At 36.8% G+C, this 20,339-nt stretch overlaps 5 protein-coding genes across 6 annotated transcripts in view; all 5 read right to left on the minus strand.

Moving 5' to 3' along the window:
* Nucleotides 1–19,545, minus strand: part of LOC119239929 (olfactory receptor 147-like) — a 46,671-nt gene extending 27,126 nt beyond the window's left edge. The window contains exon 1 of the mRNA XM_037504320.2: nucleotides 19,525–19,545. The gene's annotated coding sequence lies outside the window, so the exon portion shown is untranslated. The remainder of the gene's footprint in view (nucleotides 1–19,524) is intronic.
* LOC119239931 (olfactory receptor 8B3-like) overlaps nucleotides 1–19,562 on the minus strand; it is a 41,745-nt gene extending 22,183 nt beyond the window's left edge. For both annotated transcript variants that reach the window (XM_037504321.2, XM_054693171.1), the window contains exon 1: nucleotides 19,525–19,562. The gene's annotated coding sequence lies outside the window, so the exon portion shown is untranslated. The remainder of the gene's footprint in view (nucleotides 1–19,524) is intronic.
* LOC119242111 (olfactory receptor 151-like) overlaps nucleotides 1–20,339 on the minus strand; it is a 368,040-nt gene that overhangs the window by 176,041 nt on the left and 171,660 nt on the right. The window contains exon 3 of the mRNA XM_037507891.2: nucleotides 19,525–19,687. Coding sequence (XP_037363788.2) covers nucleotides 19,525–19,591 — 67 coding nt within the window. The 5' untranslated portion in view covers nucleotides 19,592–19,687. The remainder of the gene's footprint in view (nucleotides 1–19,524; nucleotides 19,688–20,339) is intronic.
* Nucleotides 4,562–5,500, minus strand: LOC119239934 (olfactory receptor 8B3-like). The gene has a single exon (XM_037504325.2). The coding sequence runs from the start codon at nucleotides 5,492–5,494 to the stop codon at nucleotides 4,562–4,564; it is 933 nt and encodes a 310-aa protein (XP_037360222.1). The 5' UTR covers nucleotides 5,495–5,500.
* LOC119239935 (olfactory receptor 145-like) lies at nucleotides 13,198–14,293 on the minus strand. The gene has a single exon (XM_037504326.2). It carries the CDS (start codon nucleotides 14,129–14,131, stop codon nucleotides 13,199–13,201), a length of 933 nt encoding a protein of 310 aa, XP_037360223.1. The 5' UTR covers nucleotides 14,132–14,293; the 3' UTR covers nucleotide 13,198.

Raw genomic sequence — 20,339 nt, forward strand, 5'->3', positions numbered from 1 at the left:
AGACAACAAGGCATAATGAATAAATAAAATGGGTCAAGCAAACCAAAGATTACATTAAAAATTTAAGTTTAAATCTCCACATAGTCACCTTCTCATCAAAAGCTATAGTTTTCAATGTTCATCAAAAAAGGAGCAAGAATCTCAATAAAGGCATTCAATTATAATGATCTATTTTATTTAGTATCTTGGGGAATGCAACCATCTACTAATCAGTCACTAACTTTCAAGCTTTAATTTACAGACTACTCAAGTAAAAACTCATTTGAAATAGAACTTTCTAAAGTACCCTAGATTTGGTTCAGCAATAAAACACTTTCTTCAAGAATTCAGTTCCTTACACACCACTGTTTTCTCTTTGTTGGCCTTAATCCTCCGTTTTGTCACTTCATGGCCCCAAAAAGGTTATTGTGGCTCAGAATCATCTAAACACAAATACAGAGAAGAAAGCAAGGATGCCTCCCCACCATGGAGACGTCTTTGTTTTACAGATCCTGGTTGATTTAGTTAACTTTTGTGACCACTTGTTTTTATTTTTATTTTTCTTCCTTAAATTCCAGTTCTTATGCGTTAAATGTACCAATAAAGCATGAGCCCATGAAACCCTGAAAACTCCAACTTAACCTCACTAAGAGCAGTTTCCCAAGCCAGTGTGCTCTCTTTCACTTTATGTCCATGTACTCACTGTGACCCAGGTGTCCTGTGTAATTTCTAAGACCTGTAAATAATAAATCTTTATTTTTTCAACATTTCCTAATGGTTACTGCTGAAAGGCATCATGTAATTATAATAAGAAACTCAAAGAGGAGTACAGTCTCAACACTGGTCATCCATAGACTGAGATTGAAAGAAAACGTTTCCATTTTTGTTTCTTTTCTCAGGATCACTTTGGCTCAACAAGGTCTTTTGTGAGGACAGAGATATTTTAGGATTTTTTGGTTTTTTTCTGTGAATGCCATTGGAATTTTGATATGGAGTACCTTCAACCTGTATATTGCTTTAGATAAAATGGTAATCTTAATATTCTTTCAATTCATAAGTATCTTTCCATTTGTTGTGGCCATTTCAATTTTAACAGTGTCTTACAGTTTTTAATATACAGGTCTTTCACTTTCTTGGTTAAATTTATTCCTAGGTATTTTATACTTTTTGTTTCAATTGATACTGTTTTCTTTTTTTTTTCTTGCCCTCCCCCGATACTGTTTTCTTAATTACCTCTCTGGATTGATTGTGTTTATGTATAGAAACACAACAGATTATCGCATTTTGATTTTGTAAACTGCAACTTTACCATGTTCATTAATTGTTTCTAGTATTTTTTGTGGTGCTTTTGGGTTTTCTTTAAGATTTATTTATTTATGCATACAATAACTGGGGTATAGGACAGAGGTGAGAGAGGTGAGTGTTCTATGTATAATATCATATCTGCAAATAGTGAGTTTTCCTTCTTCCTTTACAATTGTAGTAAGTATATTTTTCTTTGCCAATTCCTCTGACAAGGGCTCCAATAATATGTTAATAGTGGTGAGAATGGTATTCTGAACTTGTTTGACAAGTATGACAGCTATAGGTTTGTCATACATGGTCTTCATTATGTTTAAATATATTTCTTCTATACCTATTGCTTTGAGAATCTTTATCATAAATGGATGATGAGTATGTCAAATACTCTCTGTATCTACTGAAATGATCATAGTGCTTGTATCTTTCATATTACTAATGCAGTGTATCACATTAATTGATTTGTGTATGTGAACTATTCTTGCATCCCTGGAATAAATTCTACTTGCTGATAATTTATCATTCTTTTAATGTATTGTTGAACTTGATTTGCTAATATTTTACTGAGGATTTTTGCATTCATATTTACCAGAGATAATGTTCTGTAATTTTATTTTTTGTGTTGTTCTTATCTGGTTTTGGTTATCAGGGTAATGCTGGTCTCATAAAATCAGTTGGAAGGCAATCCCATCTTTACAATTTTTTGCAGAAAATACAAGAAAAGCAGGTACAAATTTTCTTTGAATGTTTGACAGAATTTACCAGTAAACCTATCTGCACCCAGATGTTTTCTTTCTGAGCTTTTTGATAACAATTTCAATTTTCTAACTGCTCAGGTTTTCTAGGATGTGTAAATCATAACCACAACAAAATATCATTTCACATCTGTTAAAAAGGCTATCATCAAAACACAGAGGATAACAAATGCTAGTGAAGATGTGAAGAAAAAGGAATGCTTGTGAACTATTATTAGCATTGTGAATTGGTATAATCACAATGAAAAACAATCATTTAGCAATTATATATCATTAAACTGCACAGCTTAATGTACATTAACTGAAATAGGGCAGACAGGGGCAACAAGACAGGAGGCTGAATGGCCACCCACCTGCCATCCACCTGCCACCCACCTGCCTGGCTCTGAGATAAGAAAGCTACCAAAAAGCCCCAAAAGACCAAAAACCAAAAACAAGGGGTATAGCAATACAATATCCACATAATAGGGGCCTATGGGCTATAGTCTAACAAAGGACAGTGCCCAATAAGAGGACAGGTCACTGTCTGAGGGTTCTCATCTACACACAATTGCAAAAGACCTCAGGAACAACCACCATTTTCAGTGTTTTGAAGAAACTCCACACAGCTTTCCATAGTGACTGGACCAGTTTGCATTCCCACCAACAGTATAAGAGGGTTCCTTTTTCTCCACATCCTCACTAATACTAGTTCTTTCTGTTTTGTTTTGGTTTTTTTTCCCCAATATGGATCATTGTCACAGATGTGAGGCGGTATCTTATTGTGGTTTTGATTTGCATTTCCCTGATAATTGGTGATGTTGAGCATTTTTTCATACGCCTGTTGGCCATTTGCATTTCTTCTTTAAAGAAGTGTCTTTTAGCTCCTCCGGCCATTTTTTTGATTGGAGTTTTTGGCTTTGTTTTTGTGAGTTGTATGAGCTCTTTGTTGATCTTTGATATCAGTCCCTTATCAGATGCATGGTGTGCAAGTATTTTCTCCCATTCAATAGGGTGTCTCTTTGCTGTGGTTACTGTCTCTTTTGCTCTCAGAGCTTTTTAGCTTGATGTAGTCCCCGTTGTTTATCTTCTGTTACCCTTGCTTCTGGAGAAGAGTCTTCAAAGATTCTTCTGAAGTATATGCCATGGAAGGTTCTGACTATTTTCTTCTATGTATTTTATGGTTTTATGGTCTTTATCCATTTTGACCTGATTTTTGTTTATGATGGGAGATAGTAGTCTAATTTCATTCTTTTGGTGATTCAGTTTTCCCAGGGCCATTAATTGACAAGAATTTTCTACAGAGACAAGTCATGTGTGCCTGTGACACACCTGACATGGTTCCCCATCTTTGGAAAGAAATACCACTACACGTGTTGGTACAATCAACAAGCAAAAAGCTCAGCTAAGTTGCTTTTGCTAAAGCTTAGTCACAATTAACTTTAACAAAAACTGTCTTAACATTATTAACAACAGTTTTGTGAAATTTTACCATATCTGAAAAATTGAACCTAACTTGAAAGTTTATCATACCTAACATCTTTATCAGAAATTAAAACACATATCAATTGTTTTAAGATTTCTCAAATGAGAGATTGGTGATTGGGTTTAACACACACTTTGAACACCTCAAATAGTGGTATAGTATAATATAGTGAGTATAGCTCCAGTGTTGACAAAGTTTCCCAGACTGAGCAGATAGGACTTCACTTTTTTTCATTAAGACAATTTTATCAAAGAAGACAAGTTAAAGGAAATCATAAAGGAAACTCTAGCCAAGATCAATTATTTTACATAAATAAAACTTAAGTAAAATCAAATGTTAGCATTGAAATCAGGGGCTGTGCTAAAAAAAGAATAAAATGAAAATTAGACGTTTTTGTAAAAGTGTAATACAACTGAAATCAGGAAGCTAAGGAACTGTAGAACCGAAATCATTAACTTCACTGAGATCTAGTACACGGATATAGAATATATATTGATGTTCTATTATTTTCCATTTTATTTTATAAAATTAAATATGAAATCTCTCCAAGCAGAAGTTGAATTAATATAATTTATAATTTGAAAGTGGATTATACATTATAGACTTAATGGAACCTAATATTGGAAAAATGCTGATGGTATTATAGGAGTTGCTTTCCAGATGGAGAAGGAAAAACAGAAGGAAGGATTACGTGATACCTGAGTCCATGGGCATATTACAAGTGACAGCTAAGACATCCCATAATAGCATACTATTACCCTAGTGTTACTTTACTCAATCATCTGTGGATCTATTATTTTTTTCCAGCAGAAAAAATCAACCTCCATAAATGAAAGTGGAAAAAGCAGAAATACATTTAATCTTTAATGTCATTCTTAAACAGGTAGTGAAAAGGGAGAACAAATTACAAAAAAGTGAGGGAGGAAAATTATTAAAACATTAGAAATAGAGAGAAGACTCAATGTTTTCACCATAATATCATAGATATCCATATAAACTATTTTAATTAAAGAACAAGAAGCTACCAGTCATATATCTATAGGCCAAGAGATACTATTGCTAATCAAATCTTTCTCCTACTCAAAGTTTTTTTCAGAGCAATTTTAACATCTTTATTCTTCAAACTGTAGATTAAAGGGTTCATCATGGGAACCACATTGGTATAAAAGACAGAGGAGATTTTCCCCTGATCCATAGCCCCCACTGAAAATGGTTTGAGATACATAAACGCAGCTGATCCAAAGAAGAGAGAAACAACAATTATATGGGAACTACAGGTGCTGAAGGCTTTGAACCTGCCCTCCTTGGAGCTGATGCGGAGGATGCTGGAGAGGATGAATCCATAAGAGAACAAGAGGGTGAGACTTGGTACAATGACGTTGATACTCACCAAAACAAAAACTATCAGCTCATTAACATAGGTGCTTGTACAGGAGATTTCTAGCAGAGGGCGAATGTCACACAAATAATGGTTGATGGTGTTTGCATCACAAAAGGTCAGTCTCAGCATGCACCCTGTGTGAGCCATGGCTTCTGAATAGGCTATCAAATATGAACCAAGTACAAGACTGAAACAGACCTTTGGTGACATGACACTGTTGTACATGAGTGGGTTACAAATGGCCACATAGCGATCATAGGCCATTGATGTCAGCACATAGGCTTCAGATATACCAAAAAACCCCAAGAAAAAAAGCTGAGTCATGCACCCCATGTAAGAGATAATATTCTTCTTTGATATAAAGTTAATCAACATCTTGGGTGAAAACACAGAAGAATAACAGAGATCTACAATAGACAAATTGAAGAGAAAAAAGTACATGGGGGTGTGCAGATGCGAATTCAGACCAATTAGACTTATCAAACCTATATTACCCAATGCAGTAATCATGTATATTACTAGAAACAGCAGGAACAGGGGGAGCTGGAGGTAAGGGTGGTCTGTTAATCCCACCAAGATGAATTCAGTCACAAAAGAGCTATTGACAATAGCCATTCTTCTCCACAGGTATCTGTGAGCACAGAAAAAAGAATTACATTTAAGGAAAATCCATATATTACCACAGTATCTATTGCCAACATACATGTAGGAAATATCTGATGTCAGCCCAATTTGGACCCCTAAATTCTGTTTCACCATTATAGTAATGCAAGTGATGCTAACTTCCCTATAATAGAGTTCTTACAAGCTAAATAAGGCAAAAGACAACATAAACATCTACAAGTGGAAAGCCAGTGTTTATGCAAATATTACTGATGGAAAAAAAAAAAAAAACAAGGGGAGGGAGAAGGATGGATCAAAAAAGAATCCTCCTCTGGCATCTCAACAATTTCATTAGTTTGAAGTCCTCCCTCACTAGGAAATGTGGAGGCAACAACCCTAAATACCTGGAGCTAATTTCTTATGCAATTTAGACCTAATGGGGTGGGAGCCAAGAACTTGCTTCTAATACAAAAGTAAGAGACCAGATTCTAAGAGAGGTAAAGTTACTCTCATGTCATGCAGAAAAACCAAAAATGTGAAAGTGGAAGTTCCACTCTTGGAGAGGGGACTTATTGCTTTACTACACACTTTGAGCCACTTAACATCACTGAACATTCTCTGTTCTTCCCTGACACAGATTCTTCTGCCAGTCTCTCCAGAATCTCAGAACTAAACAAAATGGGACAGAAAGGGGCAGAGCTTACATCTCTAGATTCCTACCTCTCATGAGGGGTTTTCCATCAAAAGAATTCAGGAACTCTCCTTCCTTGGGCAAGAAAATCTCAGTGCTTCTCTTTGTTATTTACCCCAGTGGTCCTGGAAGGGCTGTTTCAGGATCTGGGTTGTTGGTTCCATTGATTCTAACAGGTTGCTGCATAGATTTAATTTTGGACGTCTGTCCTGAAACTCTTTCTGAACTACAGATCACAATTTCTGATTATGACTGAGTCTTCTCAAGCATCAGAGAAAAACAAAGTCTTACTTATGGTCACATTTGCCACTTGGTAAGTTAAAGATGAAATTCAATTTTATAATAAGATGCACCTGTTATAAAAAGGGTAGAAATATCCTCAGTCTCTTCCCAGGGAATAGACTCTTCATGGGAAAGGAACATAATAGGACTGTATTTACACCCTGTACCATGATCAGTCCTTAGTTCCTTAGGGATTTGATATTTTACTCAGTTTTCCACCACTCCAGGGATTGCACATCTCCCAAGACAATGCCAAAGATGAACTTCCAACTCATTGTAATCTTCACCTCTTACAGGAAATCTATTGCATATTTTTTCCACCTCCTTCCTACATCCTAAATAGAAATTTTCTGCAAGGATTTTGCCTTCAGTTTTCTTTATTTCTTTATCCAAAAGTTTTCAAGATTTAGTAGCTCACCTCCAATTTCTTTCTCCTGGGATATAGCTAAAATAATTTCCAAAGTTATGTATTCCTTTTAAAGTTTACCTCGTAAACACCTACTGAAAATTTTTACTTGACCATTCTGCTTGGACCTTATATGTAACATTTCAGTAACTAAGATCATCTATTTATTCTCATTGTCAAAGAGAATAGAGACCATTGGGTTAGAGGATATGTGCATGAATCTTGTCTCCACTTGGGGGCCTCTCTAGTGACTGAGGGGTAAGTCGTAGTGCTATCGCCACTACAGCCTGAGTTCAATCCCTGCCCAGGGAGCTAACCCACGTATGACACAGCAGACCTCTCCTACTGTCTCCCCTTGCAATACTCCCCTCAGCAGTGTATTTCAGTAAATCTGCCTGTTCTGCTCCCCACTGTCTCTGGTGAATCCTCTCACCCCTAGCCCTGGTACATCTGGCCTACACTCCAGTTCTATGCAAAAAAAAAAAAAAAAAAAAAGAGAGAGAGAAAGAGAGAGAGAAGAATCTTATCTACACTGTTATGAACTATAATACCTTCAGCAAATTAGTTCCTCTGATTCATCTCTGTAAAATAGGAATGGTAAAAAGTAACATCTCTTTTATTGAGTTAAGATAATCAAATGAAAAAACATAATGAATTATAAAAGTCCTGACACATGGTACATAGTCAATAATTATCATTATTTATGTTCTCATAAGTTCTAGCCGATCCTCCATAAGCACACTCACCAAATTCAAGCCCTTAATTCTTGTTCTTCCCCCAAATTAAAGGTCTAGGATGAACAAATATCTTTTCTGTCTTGTTTATTTGATAAGTATAGTACAGAGTACCTTAAATAAATTTTATTTATTTAAATTCTGTCCATAACATATTTTGAACATAATAACATAGGGAAAATAAAAGGTATGGACATAACTATACATGCAAATATAAGATGAAAATATGGATAGCTATGCTTATATCAAATAAAATAGATTTCATAGAAAAGAAAGCTATCAGAGATAGACATACATATTATATGTGGCAAGAGAACACATGGAAATCATCTCTGTATACACAGAAAACAGAGCTAAAAATAAGTAAAATAAAACCTGATAAAACTGAAAGAGTAAATATAAAAACCTGATGATGCTTAGAGATTTTCACTCTTCTTAACAAGTGCTATAAATAATAGAGAGAGATCAGGAAGAATATAAACTCAAGAAGACCATCAACCAACAGAATTTAAATGATATTTATAGAATATTCCATTCAAAAACAAAAGAATACATATACTTTTCAAGCACCTGTGGAACATAGTCTAAGATTTCCCATTACCTGGGTTATGAAACAAACCTTCACAAATTCAAAAGAAATGAGATCATGTAGTGTGTGTTCTAAGATCACAATAAAATCAAGATAGAAATAGAACAGGCAAATCTGCAAAGACATGGAAACTAAACAACACACTTCAAAATAATTCATGAAAAAATATACTGAGACTTTTGATTTCAGATAAGATATACAAAGAATGGGGAAGGCTACATTCCCATCATTATAACAAGAAAATGCTAGGAAAAAAAAACTGATAATTTTCTTGCATCAGAGAACTGAGATTAGAAGTATGAAGTATGAACTGAGTATGAAGAGATCAACTCATCAACAGACACAGCCAAGATCAGCTTACATGAATCAGTCTCTGACTCCATAACCTGTGGAACAGTTTAAATGGTGTTTTTTTTTTTGTTTGTTTGTTTGTTTTTAATGGTGTTTTTGATGAATTTATGGAGGTTGAGTGAAGACTAAGGTGATAGTAAGGAACTTCCAAGGGCCACAGATTTAGGGGGAGCTCCACACTTTCTAGGACTTGCTGCCAGTAATCCCACCAGGTTCCCATAACGAAGACCTGGGAGAACAATTATAGCTCCAGTAGGAAAGGAATAGTAAGCTAATTATGAAATATAAAATGCTCAATTAAATCAGGAGGACAAGAAAAAGAGGAGGAATATAAAAAAACAACAAAGAACACAAACAAGTAGATAGCAGGGTAATATCTAGTGATCGCTATTAATCCAACTATATTAATAATGACTTCAAATGTGAGTGGTCTAGCAATAAAAAGATAGATTTTTCAGAGTGAATAATAAAACAAGTCCTAACTGTATGTTTTCTATAAGAAACTTACTTTAAACATAAAAACATTTTTTTATTTTATTTTAATATTTTATTTTATATAAATCTTACATCATTTTTCATCTTTGTACAATGTATGCATTTTCATTTTGATTATATTCCCCATACAATTGCACCCCCCTCCTTATTTTGACTCCAGTTCTTCCTCTCCCCGTCCCTCCCTCCTTCCCCCCATAGTGTTGATTTTGATTATTACTTTGTATTGATTAGTCTTTTTCCTGGTCTCTTATTTAGGTTTTCTAAATTTCTGCTATGAGTGAGACCATCCGGTATTTTTCTTTTTCTTTCTGACTTATTTCACTGTGCATGATCCCTTCTAGCTCCATCCATGTTGCTGCAAACTGCATGTGTTTATCTTTTTTGATTGCTGAGTAATATTCCATGGTATATATGTACCACATCTTCTTGATTCAGTCATCTATTTTTGGGCATTTGGGTTGTTTCCAAAGCTTAGCTATTGTAAATAGTGCTGCTATAAACATAGGCGTGCAGGTGCCCTTTGGAATTACTGTTTCTGTGTCATTTGGGTAAATATCTAGGAGTGGAATTGCTGGATCATATGGAAGCTCTATGTTTAGTAGGTTAAGAAATCTCCACACAGCTCTCCATAGTTAAAAGACTTTTGGTAAAGATCATAATGTGTAACAAAGAAACTATTGAACTATAATGCTATACACCTGAAATCTACATATAGTTGTCAACCAGCATTACTTTAATAGAATTTTTTTAAAAGAAATGAAAATGTATTCACAGTGAGAACAGAAAGTGAAAGATGGAAAGATATACACCAACACTCAAAAGAAAGTAGTAGATATACTAAATTCAGAAAGTGGACTTAAGAAAAATAAAGCTCACCAGGGACATTTAATTTTAATCAGTTTAATTAAAGAGAGGTATTAAAGAATGACAAAAATCAAGCAACAGGAAAATCAGTAATGTTAATATTACCTGAAGAGCAAATCATCTTGATCTTGGTGAAGTTATAGAATTGAGAGATGGATAGCATCCAACAACAGCACTATACACATTTCTCTCAAGATGTGACGAGGGATGGATGGCTCTTTCTCCCCTAACCCAGAATCCTAATAAAACCAGTAGGATCTGGATATCTGGTATCAGATAGTAATAAAACAGAGGAACAGAGAAGCCAGCTTATTGAAGCCAGTTCTGTTCTGAGATTGTTTTTTCCTGGCATCTCTCCCCAGAAGTAAGAGGAGTGGTGCACACTTCCAACATTGTGACCTCTCCAATACTTATTCTATAACCTGGACTCTGGTAAAAAATTTCTTGAAAATCCCCAATTCCACACCAGCATAAAAATATTCACTTCCTGACATATTAAGATAGTTGTGAAATTCAAGGTAAATATATTATGTGTTATGTAGTTTGCAAGGGATACCATAACAAAATATCAAAGACAAGACTCTTGAAGAACAGAAATTTATTTTTCATAGTTCCGGAAGCTTAAAGTCCAAGATCAAAGCATCAGCAGGTCTGATTTCCTCTAAGGCAGTGCTCTGTGGCTTGTAGACGACTACCCTTTCCCTGTGTCCTCACATGGTCTTTCTTCTGTGTATACAGTCATGCCCCTCATACTAATTTGTATGGACAAATTTCCTCTGATAAGCACACCAGTCAGGTTGGATTAATGGCTGTATTTTAAATTATTTGCATCTTTGACACCTTCTTCCAAAAATAGTTGGAGGTACTGGGAGTTAGAGCACGAATGCATGAGTTTGGGGGACACAATTAATCCCATAACAATTATTAATCAAACAGAGGGAAAACAATATGGAATTCCATTGAAACTCTGATGTCATCATTTGTAAGACATGACATTATGCTCTTATCACTAAGAAAGAAAAAAAATGCCAGTCACACATTGACACAATGATCACACGCCACTTAGAATTTCTTTTATACTTAATATAAGTAGGCTTTTAGAAGTATCTAATCAGTGACATGTTGCAAAAGGTCAGCTCATCTTGTTTTTATGTAGAAGCCATTCTTTCACATGTGTCTCAGTAATGAGTAATGGTGCAGTTTCATTGACTTGGGAGTATCTTGCTTTCTTGGTATCTATAAAACTCTGTTGTTCTTCTGCAATATGCAGATGATAGATGATTGATGGATAGATAGACCAATGATAGACAGATAGATGGGCCGACTGATAGGTAGATTGTTAAATGCAATTGACCATTCCACCAATGAAGTACATTTTAATTATTTTCAAATTTATGCCCACTGCTCCTTTCCAAATCTTTATGCCTACATTATTTTATACATCTGTGCTGTATAGCAATTGTAACTAAAGTTACAGTTTTCAACACTGTACAATTAAATTTCATTTAATATATAAAATTATTTTTTAATAATATAGTAAAATCTAAAGAATTAACTCCATACATGAGTTACTAACAATGCTGCTGACTCAGTTGCAAAGACAACAGCGTGGATAACTATGCTCAAGTTTGCACTTCACAAGAATGGCAAAGGCATCAGAACTGCAGCTGGTGTCATTGATTATAAGATGCATACTAATTTTAGGTTAAGTCATGAGGGTGGGGGGAAGCATACATTTTAGAGTCAATGTAATGTGATTTTTAAAACAGTAAAATTATCCAATACTTCTCAAAAAATTTTTCAATTAGTCTGTACCACTGCACTTTGAAATATCAGCCATGGTAAATATAAGACTGAGATGATACAGAGCACAAAAATTACAGAATCTGAAACCAAACCAAATCACATGGTTTCAAATCCAGTGGTCTTTCTCCTTCAGGATATTTTATCTAGCAGATGACAAGAGAAGATCAAGGATACTTCCACTGAACTTGCCCTGTTTCAGTTGACATCCGCAGCCTCTGACTCATCAGTAGTCATGCTCATTAGTATTACTACTTCCAACCTCCCCCCTAACTGAAGGCTCTACATGTGGTTGTCCCTTTTGTGGTGAGATCTCAGCTGTTATGCTGCCTCTTCAGAAGAGCCCTTCCCGACCACCTAAAGTGATAGCATAGTAATTCTCTGCATCACCACCTAAATCCAAGGCTCTGCACAGCATTTTTCAGATTCATTCATATTCATCTGTTAGTTTATTTGCTCATCATCTGGTTCCTCCTGCCCTCCACTCCCAAGTCTACCTCACTGTGAACAAGTCGCCCTATAAGAGCACAAAGCCTGTCTTGCTCAATGTATCTCTGATGCTTAAAAACAAAACCTGATATAGGACAGGTGTTTCAGTTGCTATTTGTTGATTAAAGAACTATATCATTTTACCATATAGACCTCTGAAACAAAAGGGAAATAAAATAATAAATAAAAACACTGTCTGCCAATACATTGCTTTCAAAGTCTCTTTGTGGAAAGAAAATTCTCTTATAATTGACAAACGTTTCTAGTAAAAATCTCCCCAGTGAAGACATAACATGTTATATTACCTACATTTCCTGTCCTGAAGTCTCAAGAGGTAAAATTCAATGGAGTATCCCATTGTCCCTGACCTCTCTAAAATGGTTATCTCAGTTTCATGACCTTAGGAACTGGGACTAGTGGTAAATCTGTCTTCACCACACTTCCTATGACTAAGGTAAGAAGAGACCAGAGACCAGAGTAAGAAGCATCTCCCTAAACTTATCTCCTTCAGGGCAATAAAGGAAAAGCAAAGCAAAAGTCCCTATAGCATTCAAATAGACCACTCTCACCTCTGCAAATTCAATAGCCTTTCAATAGAGGTTTATTAAATGAATGAATGAATGAATGAATGAATGAATGCAGGTATCTAAAGTCGATCCAAGTCTATATACACATGACAGAGCATGACAGGAATCCCAGACATGTCATAGTCAAAAATATCACAACCTTTCATTTCTCACTTAACCAACATTCAATCTTTTCTACTTAGAACCTTATAACATAAAAATAAGATGGCGAACAAAATGAACCACTTTCGATGCTTTCTATGAAAGGGTAAAAGACTGATCCTCCACTTCCTTATAGTGTTTTTTCTTATGAAATCACTTACATAGTTAATTACCCATTATTTGAATTATTTGTGTTTCTAGTTTTGATTTACTTTTAGTCTCTCCATAACTTTATACATTGCATGCCATCACTAGGATTTGACATAGTAAGTAATAGGTTTCATTTAGGAGAACAAACTTTTCTTCAATGTCTTACGCAGGGCAATTTGGACATCTTTGTTCCTCAAACTGTAGATGAAAGGATTCAGCATTGGCCCCACAATGGTATAAAAAACTGTAGTGACTTTATCTTGATCCAGAGACCCAGCAGGAGAAGGCTTAAGATACATGAAGGCTGAAGATCCAAAGAATAGAGAAACCGCAATTATGTGGGAGCTGCAGGTGCTGAAGGCTTTGGACCTGCCCTCTTTAGAACGGATGCGGAGGACGTTGGAGATGATCAAGGTGTAAGAAATGAAGATGGCGATAGTAGGCCCTATGACATTGATGCCCACGACAATGAAAACTACCAGCTCATTAATGTAGGTGCTTGAGCAGGAGAGCTTGAGGAGAGGAGGTATGTCACACATGTAGTGATCGATGATGTTGCCGTCACAGAAGGTGAGTCTCAACATGCATACAGTGTGCGCAATGGCACCCGCAGACCCCATCATATATGCACTCCCCATCAACATGAGACACACCTTTTGGGACATGGCAACTCTGTAAAGCAGGGGCTTACAGATGGCCACATATCGGTCATAGGCCATTGCTGTCAAAATACAGCAGTCATCAATAACAAAGAAGCAGAAGAAATAGAGCTGAGTCATGCACTCTCCATAAGAGATAATGTTCTGTCTCACAAAACTAATCAGCATTCTGGGAGTTATGACAGAGGAGAAGCAGAGATCAACGAAGGAAAGGTTGAAGAGGAAGAAGTACATGGGAGTGTGCAAGTGGGGGTTCAGACTAATCAGAATGAGCAAGCCAAAGTTCCCCAGCATGGTGACCACATAAATTCCTAAGAAAATGAAGAAGAGAGGCAGCTGGAGTTCTGACTGTTGTGTTAAACCCAGAAGGATAAACTCAGTCACCAAAGAGTCATTTCCTGAGACCATTCTTCCCTAAGACATATCTGTGGGAATGGGAAAAAGGATAACATTAAAATGAGTTCCCAGCACTCTCCATCCAGTCCCACCATACTGAGATTGAGTCCCAGACAGGGAGCATCAACTCAAGTTCACCCTTCTGTGTGCTTTTGTTCTGTCCATTTTATGAAGACTGAGAGAATGCTTAAAGATATACATTAAAGGGCCTCCCCGGTGGCGCAGCGGTTGAGCGCTGGGTTGCGAAGCTGCCTGCGGCCTCTGCAGCGCCGGTTCGATCCCCGGCTGCTCCCAGGCCACCAGAGGAGGGTCCCACATGGCGCGCAGACCTCTCCTGCCGCCCGCTGCTCCCCTCAGCAGTGTACTTCGGTCCTTCTGCCTGCTCTGCTCCCCGCTCTGGCTCTGGTGAATTCTCTCGCCCTTCCGCGCTTCTGACTGTACCCAGTGCTTGTATAACAAAAACGATAAATAAATAAATAAATAAAGCATGCCTCTATAAAAAAAAAAAAAAAAAGATATACATTAAAATGACATGAAGGGCAATTTCCATAAAGCTAAGATTCAGAGATGCTGTGGCCATTCAGACTCTATCAAATCTCTAGTGCACTTCTGCTTTGACAGTTCACCCGGTCCACTGCTGGGACAAGGGCCATTGCAGCAGAGAACTGATGTGGTATTTCAATGAATCCTTGACTCCCATACCGAAAAACAGGAACAGAAGATTCATCACTCACCCTTCTGCATCAGCACTTCGGTATTGACCTTGCTCACTCCTCTCCCCTATTATACAGGAGGGGCAAATGATTTTTTGTTATTGTTCTTGGTTTAGGTGAGTTTTGGGCTGAAGGAACCAGAGTACTTCACAGACCTTAGTACCCCAGGCTCTGAGAAGCCATGAATTACAGATCATAATTTCCGATGGGGGCTTTGCCCTGAGCCTCATCTCCAGCCGAGAAGATAGTAAATATCATCTGCTAAAGCCAAAGAGTCATCTGCCAATATGACCCAAGGGGGTTTATGAATTGGGAAGTCCTAGGGACCTGATTAAAATGGAAGACTTATGTTTCCCCAGAGGCTTTGCAACAAAAAGAAATTTCTCTGCATTTGTAGCCTCATTCATTATAATAACGCTGATTTATTTGAAGTATACTATTTTATATACATGTTAGATTCCTACCATGTGGAAGTGTTCCCAAATGGAAAGCAGGAATGATCCTTCCTGCATCCACTATAATCTCTTCCTAGCACAAATCATAGTATAAAATACAGAACATGCATTTGTTGTATGTTCCCACTACACATTAGCACACATCCGTGCCCCCACATTCATTTGAACCTATGCTCCAAGTAGATTTTGTCTATTCAGTTCTATTTTTGTAGCAATTTAGAGCAATTCTTGGCATATATAGATCATAACTATTTGTATAATAAAAGAATAAATGAATGAAGACTCCTTTCCCACCTTTCCTGGGGCTTATTGTGGATACTACAACAGAATCCTTGTCCCACCAGCAAGGGCTAATAATGCAGGGGCAGTGTTTTCCTCTGTAGATCTGAGTATGGGGCAAAAAAGCATCAGTAAGGAATGTAAAGGCCTCTGCTGAACTCATCTAGACCACCTAAGAGCACTCCAGATTAAAGTAACTGAACTTAGAGAAAGAATGTACTATCCTTCCTTGAATGTCTCAGAGAATACCCACCTGCTTTCAGAGAGGATCTGATGTCTCTCACTGGGCAAATGCAGCAAAGACTCAGACCAAAATTCCTATCTGGAAGATAATAACAGTGCGGAACAAAATATGCTGTGTGCAAGTCTCTTGGCCTGACTACCTTTCCCAGGTGATAGCCTTGTTTCTCTTCTCATTGGATTAGCTGTGGATGTTTGTAGCTACAATTTTTTTCTGAGCACTTGTTTTGTTGAAGCCCTGAAGCTTTGGCGCCATGTTATCTTTCCCAGATCTCACTTTTTTAAAGTTTTATATTTACAGAACATTTACAACACAGTACAGTGCTCTCATTGCACTTAGTTGACAGGTGTTTTCAACCTCCTGTTGACTGTAACAATTTCACACATTTATTTTTGATAACCCTGAACAGTTTTGAAGAGTACCTGTCAGGTACAGTGTAATGTAAACTGAGAAAGCACGGTATCACTAACATAAAATAATGGGATTGCTTATTTTATATAAACAACAGTCAAATTGTCCATAGCACAGGTCAGCCCATTGCAAAAGTCATTCATTTTTCTTCCTTGTCACAGTGTGCTTACCCAGCTTCTCATAACAAGCACATTAAAGCCTGTTTAGCATGTTTTCCATCTGACATATGGGCATCTCTCATCCTACAGAAGTTGATAGCCAGCACAGGGACTCTCTTGTAGATACTGCTTTTTCAAGGTTCATTTCTTTGGTCTCCTTGTTTGTTCTCAATTGTTGGGGTACCACGCAGGTGCTTTCCAGATAGAATCTGAAATTGGTAACCATATGCTGAGAGCAAGGATGGACCAAAGAGATAAACTACTCCATATTGGTAGAGAGCAGTTTTAAGAAACAAGGTAACTTATTAAGTTCTATCTTGGATAGCCACAAGAAAAGTACTTTTTCAAATCATTCCACATCAAACCTTTAAGTTTTAGAGAGGTTCTAGCTATAGTCAAAACTGTCCACATGGTCAAAACAACACACCACATGTATTCTTTCAAAGATGTATTATTGAATTAACCTCTGAGAATGCATATTTTCAGGGGAGGGGAATGAAAAGTCTCAGATTGTCTGAGTCCAACTCATAAACCCAACAGGCATCCATGTTCTCTTTATTGCCTTCCCCAACATTCCACCCCTGGTGACAGGCCTTTGCAATCTCATATGCTCCCTCTTCAGCAATGTGCCCAAGTAATCAACAAAGGATTTCACCAGCATTTTGCAGCTCAAACTGTTAGCACTGGAGGTAACAATTCATGCAAGAGAAAACTCATTAACGTGATTCCCCAAATCAATGACAACTTTTTCTACCAAGACCTCTATGATCCAAACTACGGCATTATTAATTTCCCTAGGGTGGTGGTGAATTCATAGCCAAAATCCTCCATTCTGTAACCAACACTCTCTTAGACTGAAAATTAGAACTAAACAGAATTAAACTCAACCACTTTCGTTCTCTCCTCCTCCGACCCTCACCTTGTTATTAACCTCTATCTCAACTAAAGCATTTCTCTCTAGGTGCATTCCCAGTAACTCAGAAAATTGATTATGTTGCATCTCTAACAATCTTTGAGATTGATTATAACATCAGAAACAAACATTGACTGGTTACTAGCAGCTGACAGACCCAAAGAAACACTTCCTGCCAAGAAAAGCCAAAAACTGACTCAAGATACATAAATTGCCTGACATCTCCTTGGACCTGGAAAGGCGAAGCCCCTACTACCAGCACATTCCACACACATTAATTCCCCACTTATACAATCAAAACATCCAGCAATTTGGGAAGCTGGTTTTTTAGGGTGTTAGCAGCCACCTCAAATAAAGTCCTTTGTGAAAAGACACTCTCTTGGTTCAGAGTTTGACTTTCTGAGTAAGCAGCAAAAGACCAGATTTGGTCATTTACCAAGATCATTCAGGCGTTGATGTCCTCATGTGACTTACAAAGACGACACATTACTGGGTTCTTCAGACATTAACATACAATATAGACTCATTAAGTCTTAACACATGACATGTTTGATTAAGGCATAGGTGCCTCCCTGCAAGCAGTAACACTGCAGAAGTCATTCTGTTTTTGAAACAGTTTTTTTCTCATTAAAGAAAGGCTTTTTCATAGTAATTACAAATTTATTAAGTAGGAGGAGATTTTGAAATTGTTGAAGTTAGTTGTTGTAACTGGGAAATTCATAATTTGAGCATGTTGGACATGCAATTGCATTATCTTGAGCTCCCTTCTCTCTTGTTATTGTTATCCAGTGTATAGTACAGACAATTTATCAGTCAAATTTACCAAGACATGGTTCCAGAGTAGCCCAGTTAGCATGTTTTCTTTCAACCAAAGTGTTGAATTCATTTTTTAACCCATTAACAAAGGTGGAATTAAACAAGGAAGAAGTTTCATAATTGATATTGTCAATGCCAGAATATTGTTTGAAGATTTTCTGAGACTGGTGAAAGTAATCTGACACTAGTTTATTGGGGGTTTGAGTACTGAATTTAAAATTCAGAAAATCGCTGAATTTTATTCCAAATTATGGCTTTCTGGAAAGATGCCAGGAATCATTTTAAGCAATTATCTGACTAATTTAAAAGTATTCTAAGTAGCCCTCCTTTCAGAAAAGTCTTGTATTTTCCATCTATGTATTAGCATGATTTTTATTTACCAGCATGTAAATGACCTTTTAGAGACCAGGATAACAAGGTTTGCTGAATGACAAGGTTAAAGTCTTTGGCAAATCCTAAGGACTCTTCAAAGCATTAGGGAAATTTCTTAGTAATAACCCCTAATTCAGCCTTAGCCCAAGGGATGTAAGAAAGGGAGGGAGTCTCTGAACCTCCCTCACTAGGTTTTACTTTGAAGGATGCTTAAAAGACCAGAGTGTCCACAGGATCCTCAGGTTTTATCATGTAAAACAGGAAACAGTGAAATAGGAGTTAATAGGTAAAGGGCAGGAAGGAAATAGAGAAAGAGGAGCAGCAGTGTCAGCAGGCAATTGAGTTTTAGAAAGCTTTTCCAATTTAGTCTCTGAGAAAAATCAGAGTTAACCTTAGAAACTCTATGTTTACTATTTTGTTTAGAAGCAAGCTTTGATTCATTTAACCACTTGAAAACCTTCAGAAACCAATGGAAATAAGATTTACATTCAGTTTCTCTAGTTCTGTGATCCTTTTCCAATCCAGCATGTAAAAACTAGTTTAGAAATTTCAATGAGTCCCCAAAGTGGCCACTGTGATTTAAAATCATTGATAGACTACTTCATCTTGACAAAATTTATGAAAGAATCATATATTTTAAACTTAAAAAAAAATCCCAGCTCAAATTCCATATGCAGGCTATCCTTAAAATATTTACCAACAATCAAAGCATTTTAAATTTCTTTGACTGCAAAGAGACAAATAACCATACAAATTTTAGCCCATTGTAAATTCAAAGAAACAAAAGCCAGCACCAAAAAACATGAAGTACTCACTCAATAAACCTGAATCTGAAGTTCCCATTCTATGGTGGAGATTGAAACCTCTCCCTTTTAATGGACCAAGGACAGTGTACTCATCAGAAACAGTGAACACAAATCATCTACCAATTTGGTAGAGACAGAATTCTCCCCTCCAACAGGAGGACACAGCCAACATCTGAAAACACCCAAATAAAGTTCAGACACTCAGCCAAAAAATAGGAAGATCAAAACCAAGAGTACTCACCACGGTAACCCAGGATCATCAGGAAGATGACAGAGCATAATGGGTTGACTGCAGATACCAGGCTCATATCTGTTCATATCCAACAGTGGCAGCAGAGTCAAGACAGTGTGTCACTTCAGATTCCACTTCTGACACCAGAAATGTCTCACTTCTGACAGCAAGGCTAATAAAATAAAAATAAAATAAAATGTTTATGGTGTCTAAAATTTGCAGAGAGGAGCTCAAACTCAGGTATTAGCCTAAATAGTATCACACTGATGTTTTAAGGAATTTTTAAAGGACAAAAAGAGGGTAGGAGGATAGGATTGCAGGAGTTGTTGACCAAGAATTAGTGGTGGTTATTTATAGGTCACATTCCTTAGAGTTCACACATTTAGTCAAGCTGGTCTTTATCGATGGAAAGAAGAAAAACGAAAAAATTATCTTTTCACAGTTCTAGAGAAGGTGGTATCTAGCTGTAAATGGGTGCCTGCTATAAATTTGTTCTTGTCACTCAATAAATAGATTGCTTTTAAGTTAAAAGTCCAGGAGTCATGGGCACAAGGTGCAGATAGGTCAGTGTGCCTAAAGATCCCTATCACAGTAGGATTTCTGTAATGTTGGAATTTGATCATTTTGTCATTATTATACTGGGGTAATAGGCTTGGGGGAGGAAGAGTGCAGGTTATTTTTATCCCACTGTATCAAGGTATATAATCTATCTGATTTATGAATGTTCATGTTGACCTTGACCACTTGGTTTCTCCACTGTAGTTATGCTCTCACCACTCCAAGTTATTCTCCCCCTCCTTAAAGTCAGTGTATCTCAAATTGCT

This window comes from Talpa occidentalis, unplaced genomic scaffold (genome assembly GCF_014898055.3).
Source record: "Talpa occidentalis isolate TD23 unplaced genomic scaffold, MPIMG_talOcc4v2.1 talOcc4.12, whole genome shotgun sequence".
NCBI classification, from domain to species: domain Eukaryota; kingdom Metazoa; phylum Chordata; class Mammalia; order Eulipotyphla; family Talpidae; genus Talpa; species Talpa occidentalis.

Excerpts from the sequence above, each read along its gene's own strand:
- LOC119239934 (XM_037504325.2), bottom strand. The coding sequence starts at position 5,494 with ATGGCTATTGTCAATAGCTCTTTTGTGACTGAATTCATCTTGGTGGGA.
- LOC119239935 (XM_037504326.2), bottom strand. The coding sequence starts at position 14,131 with ATGGTCTCAGGAAATGACTCTTTGGTGACTGAGTTTATCCTTCTGGGT.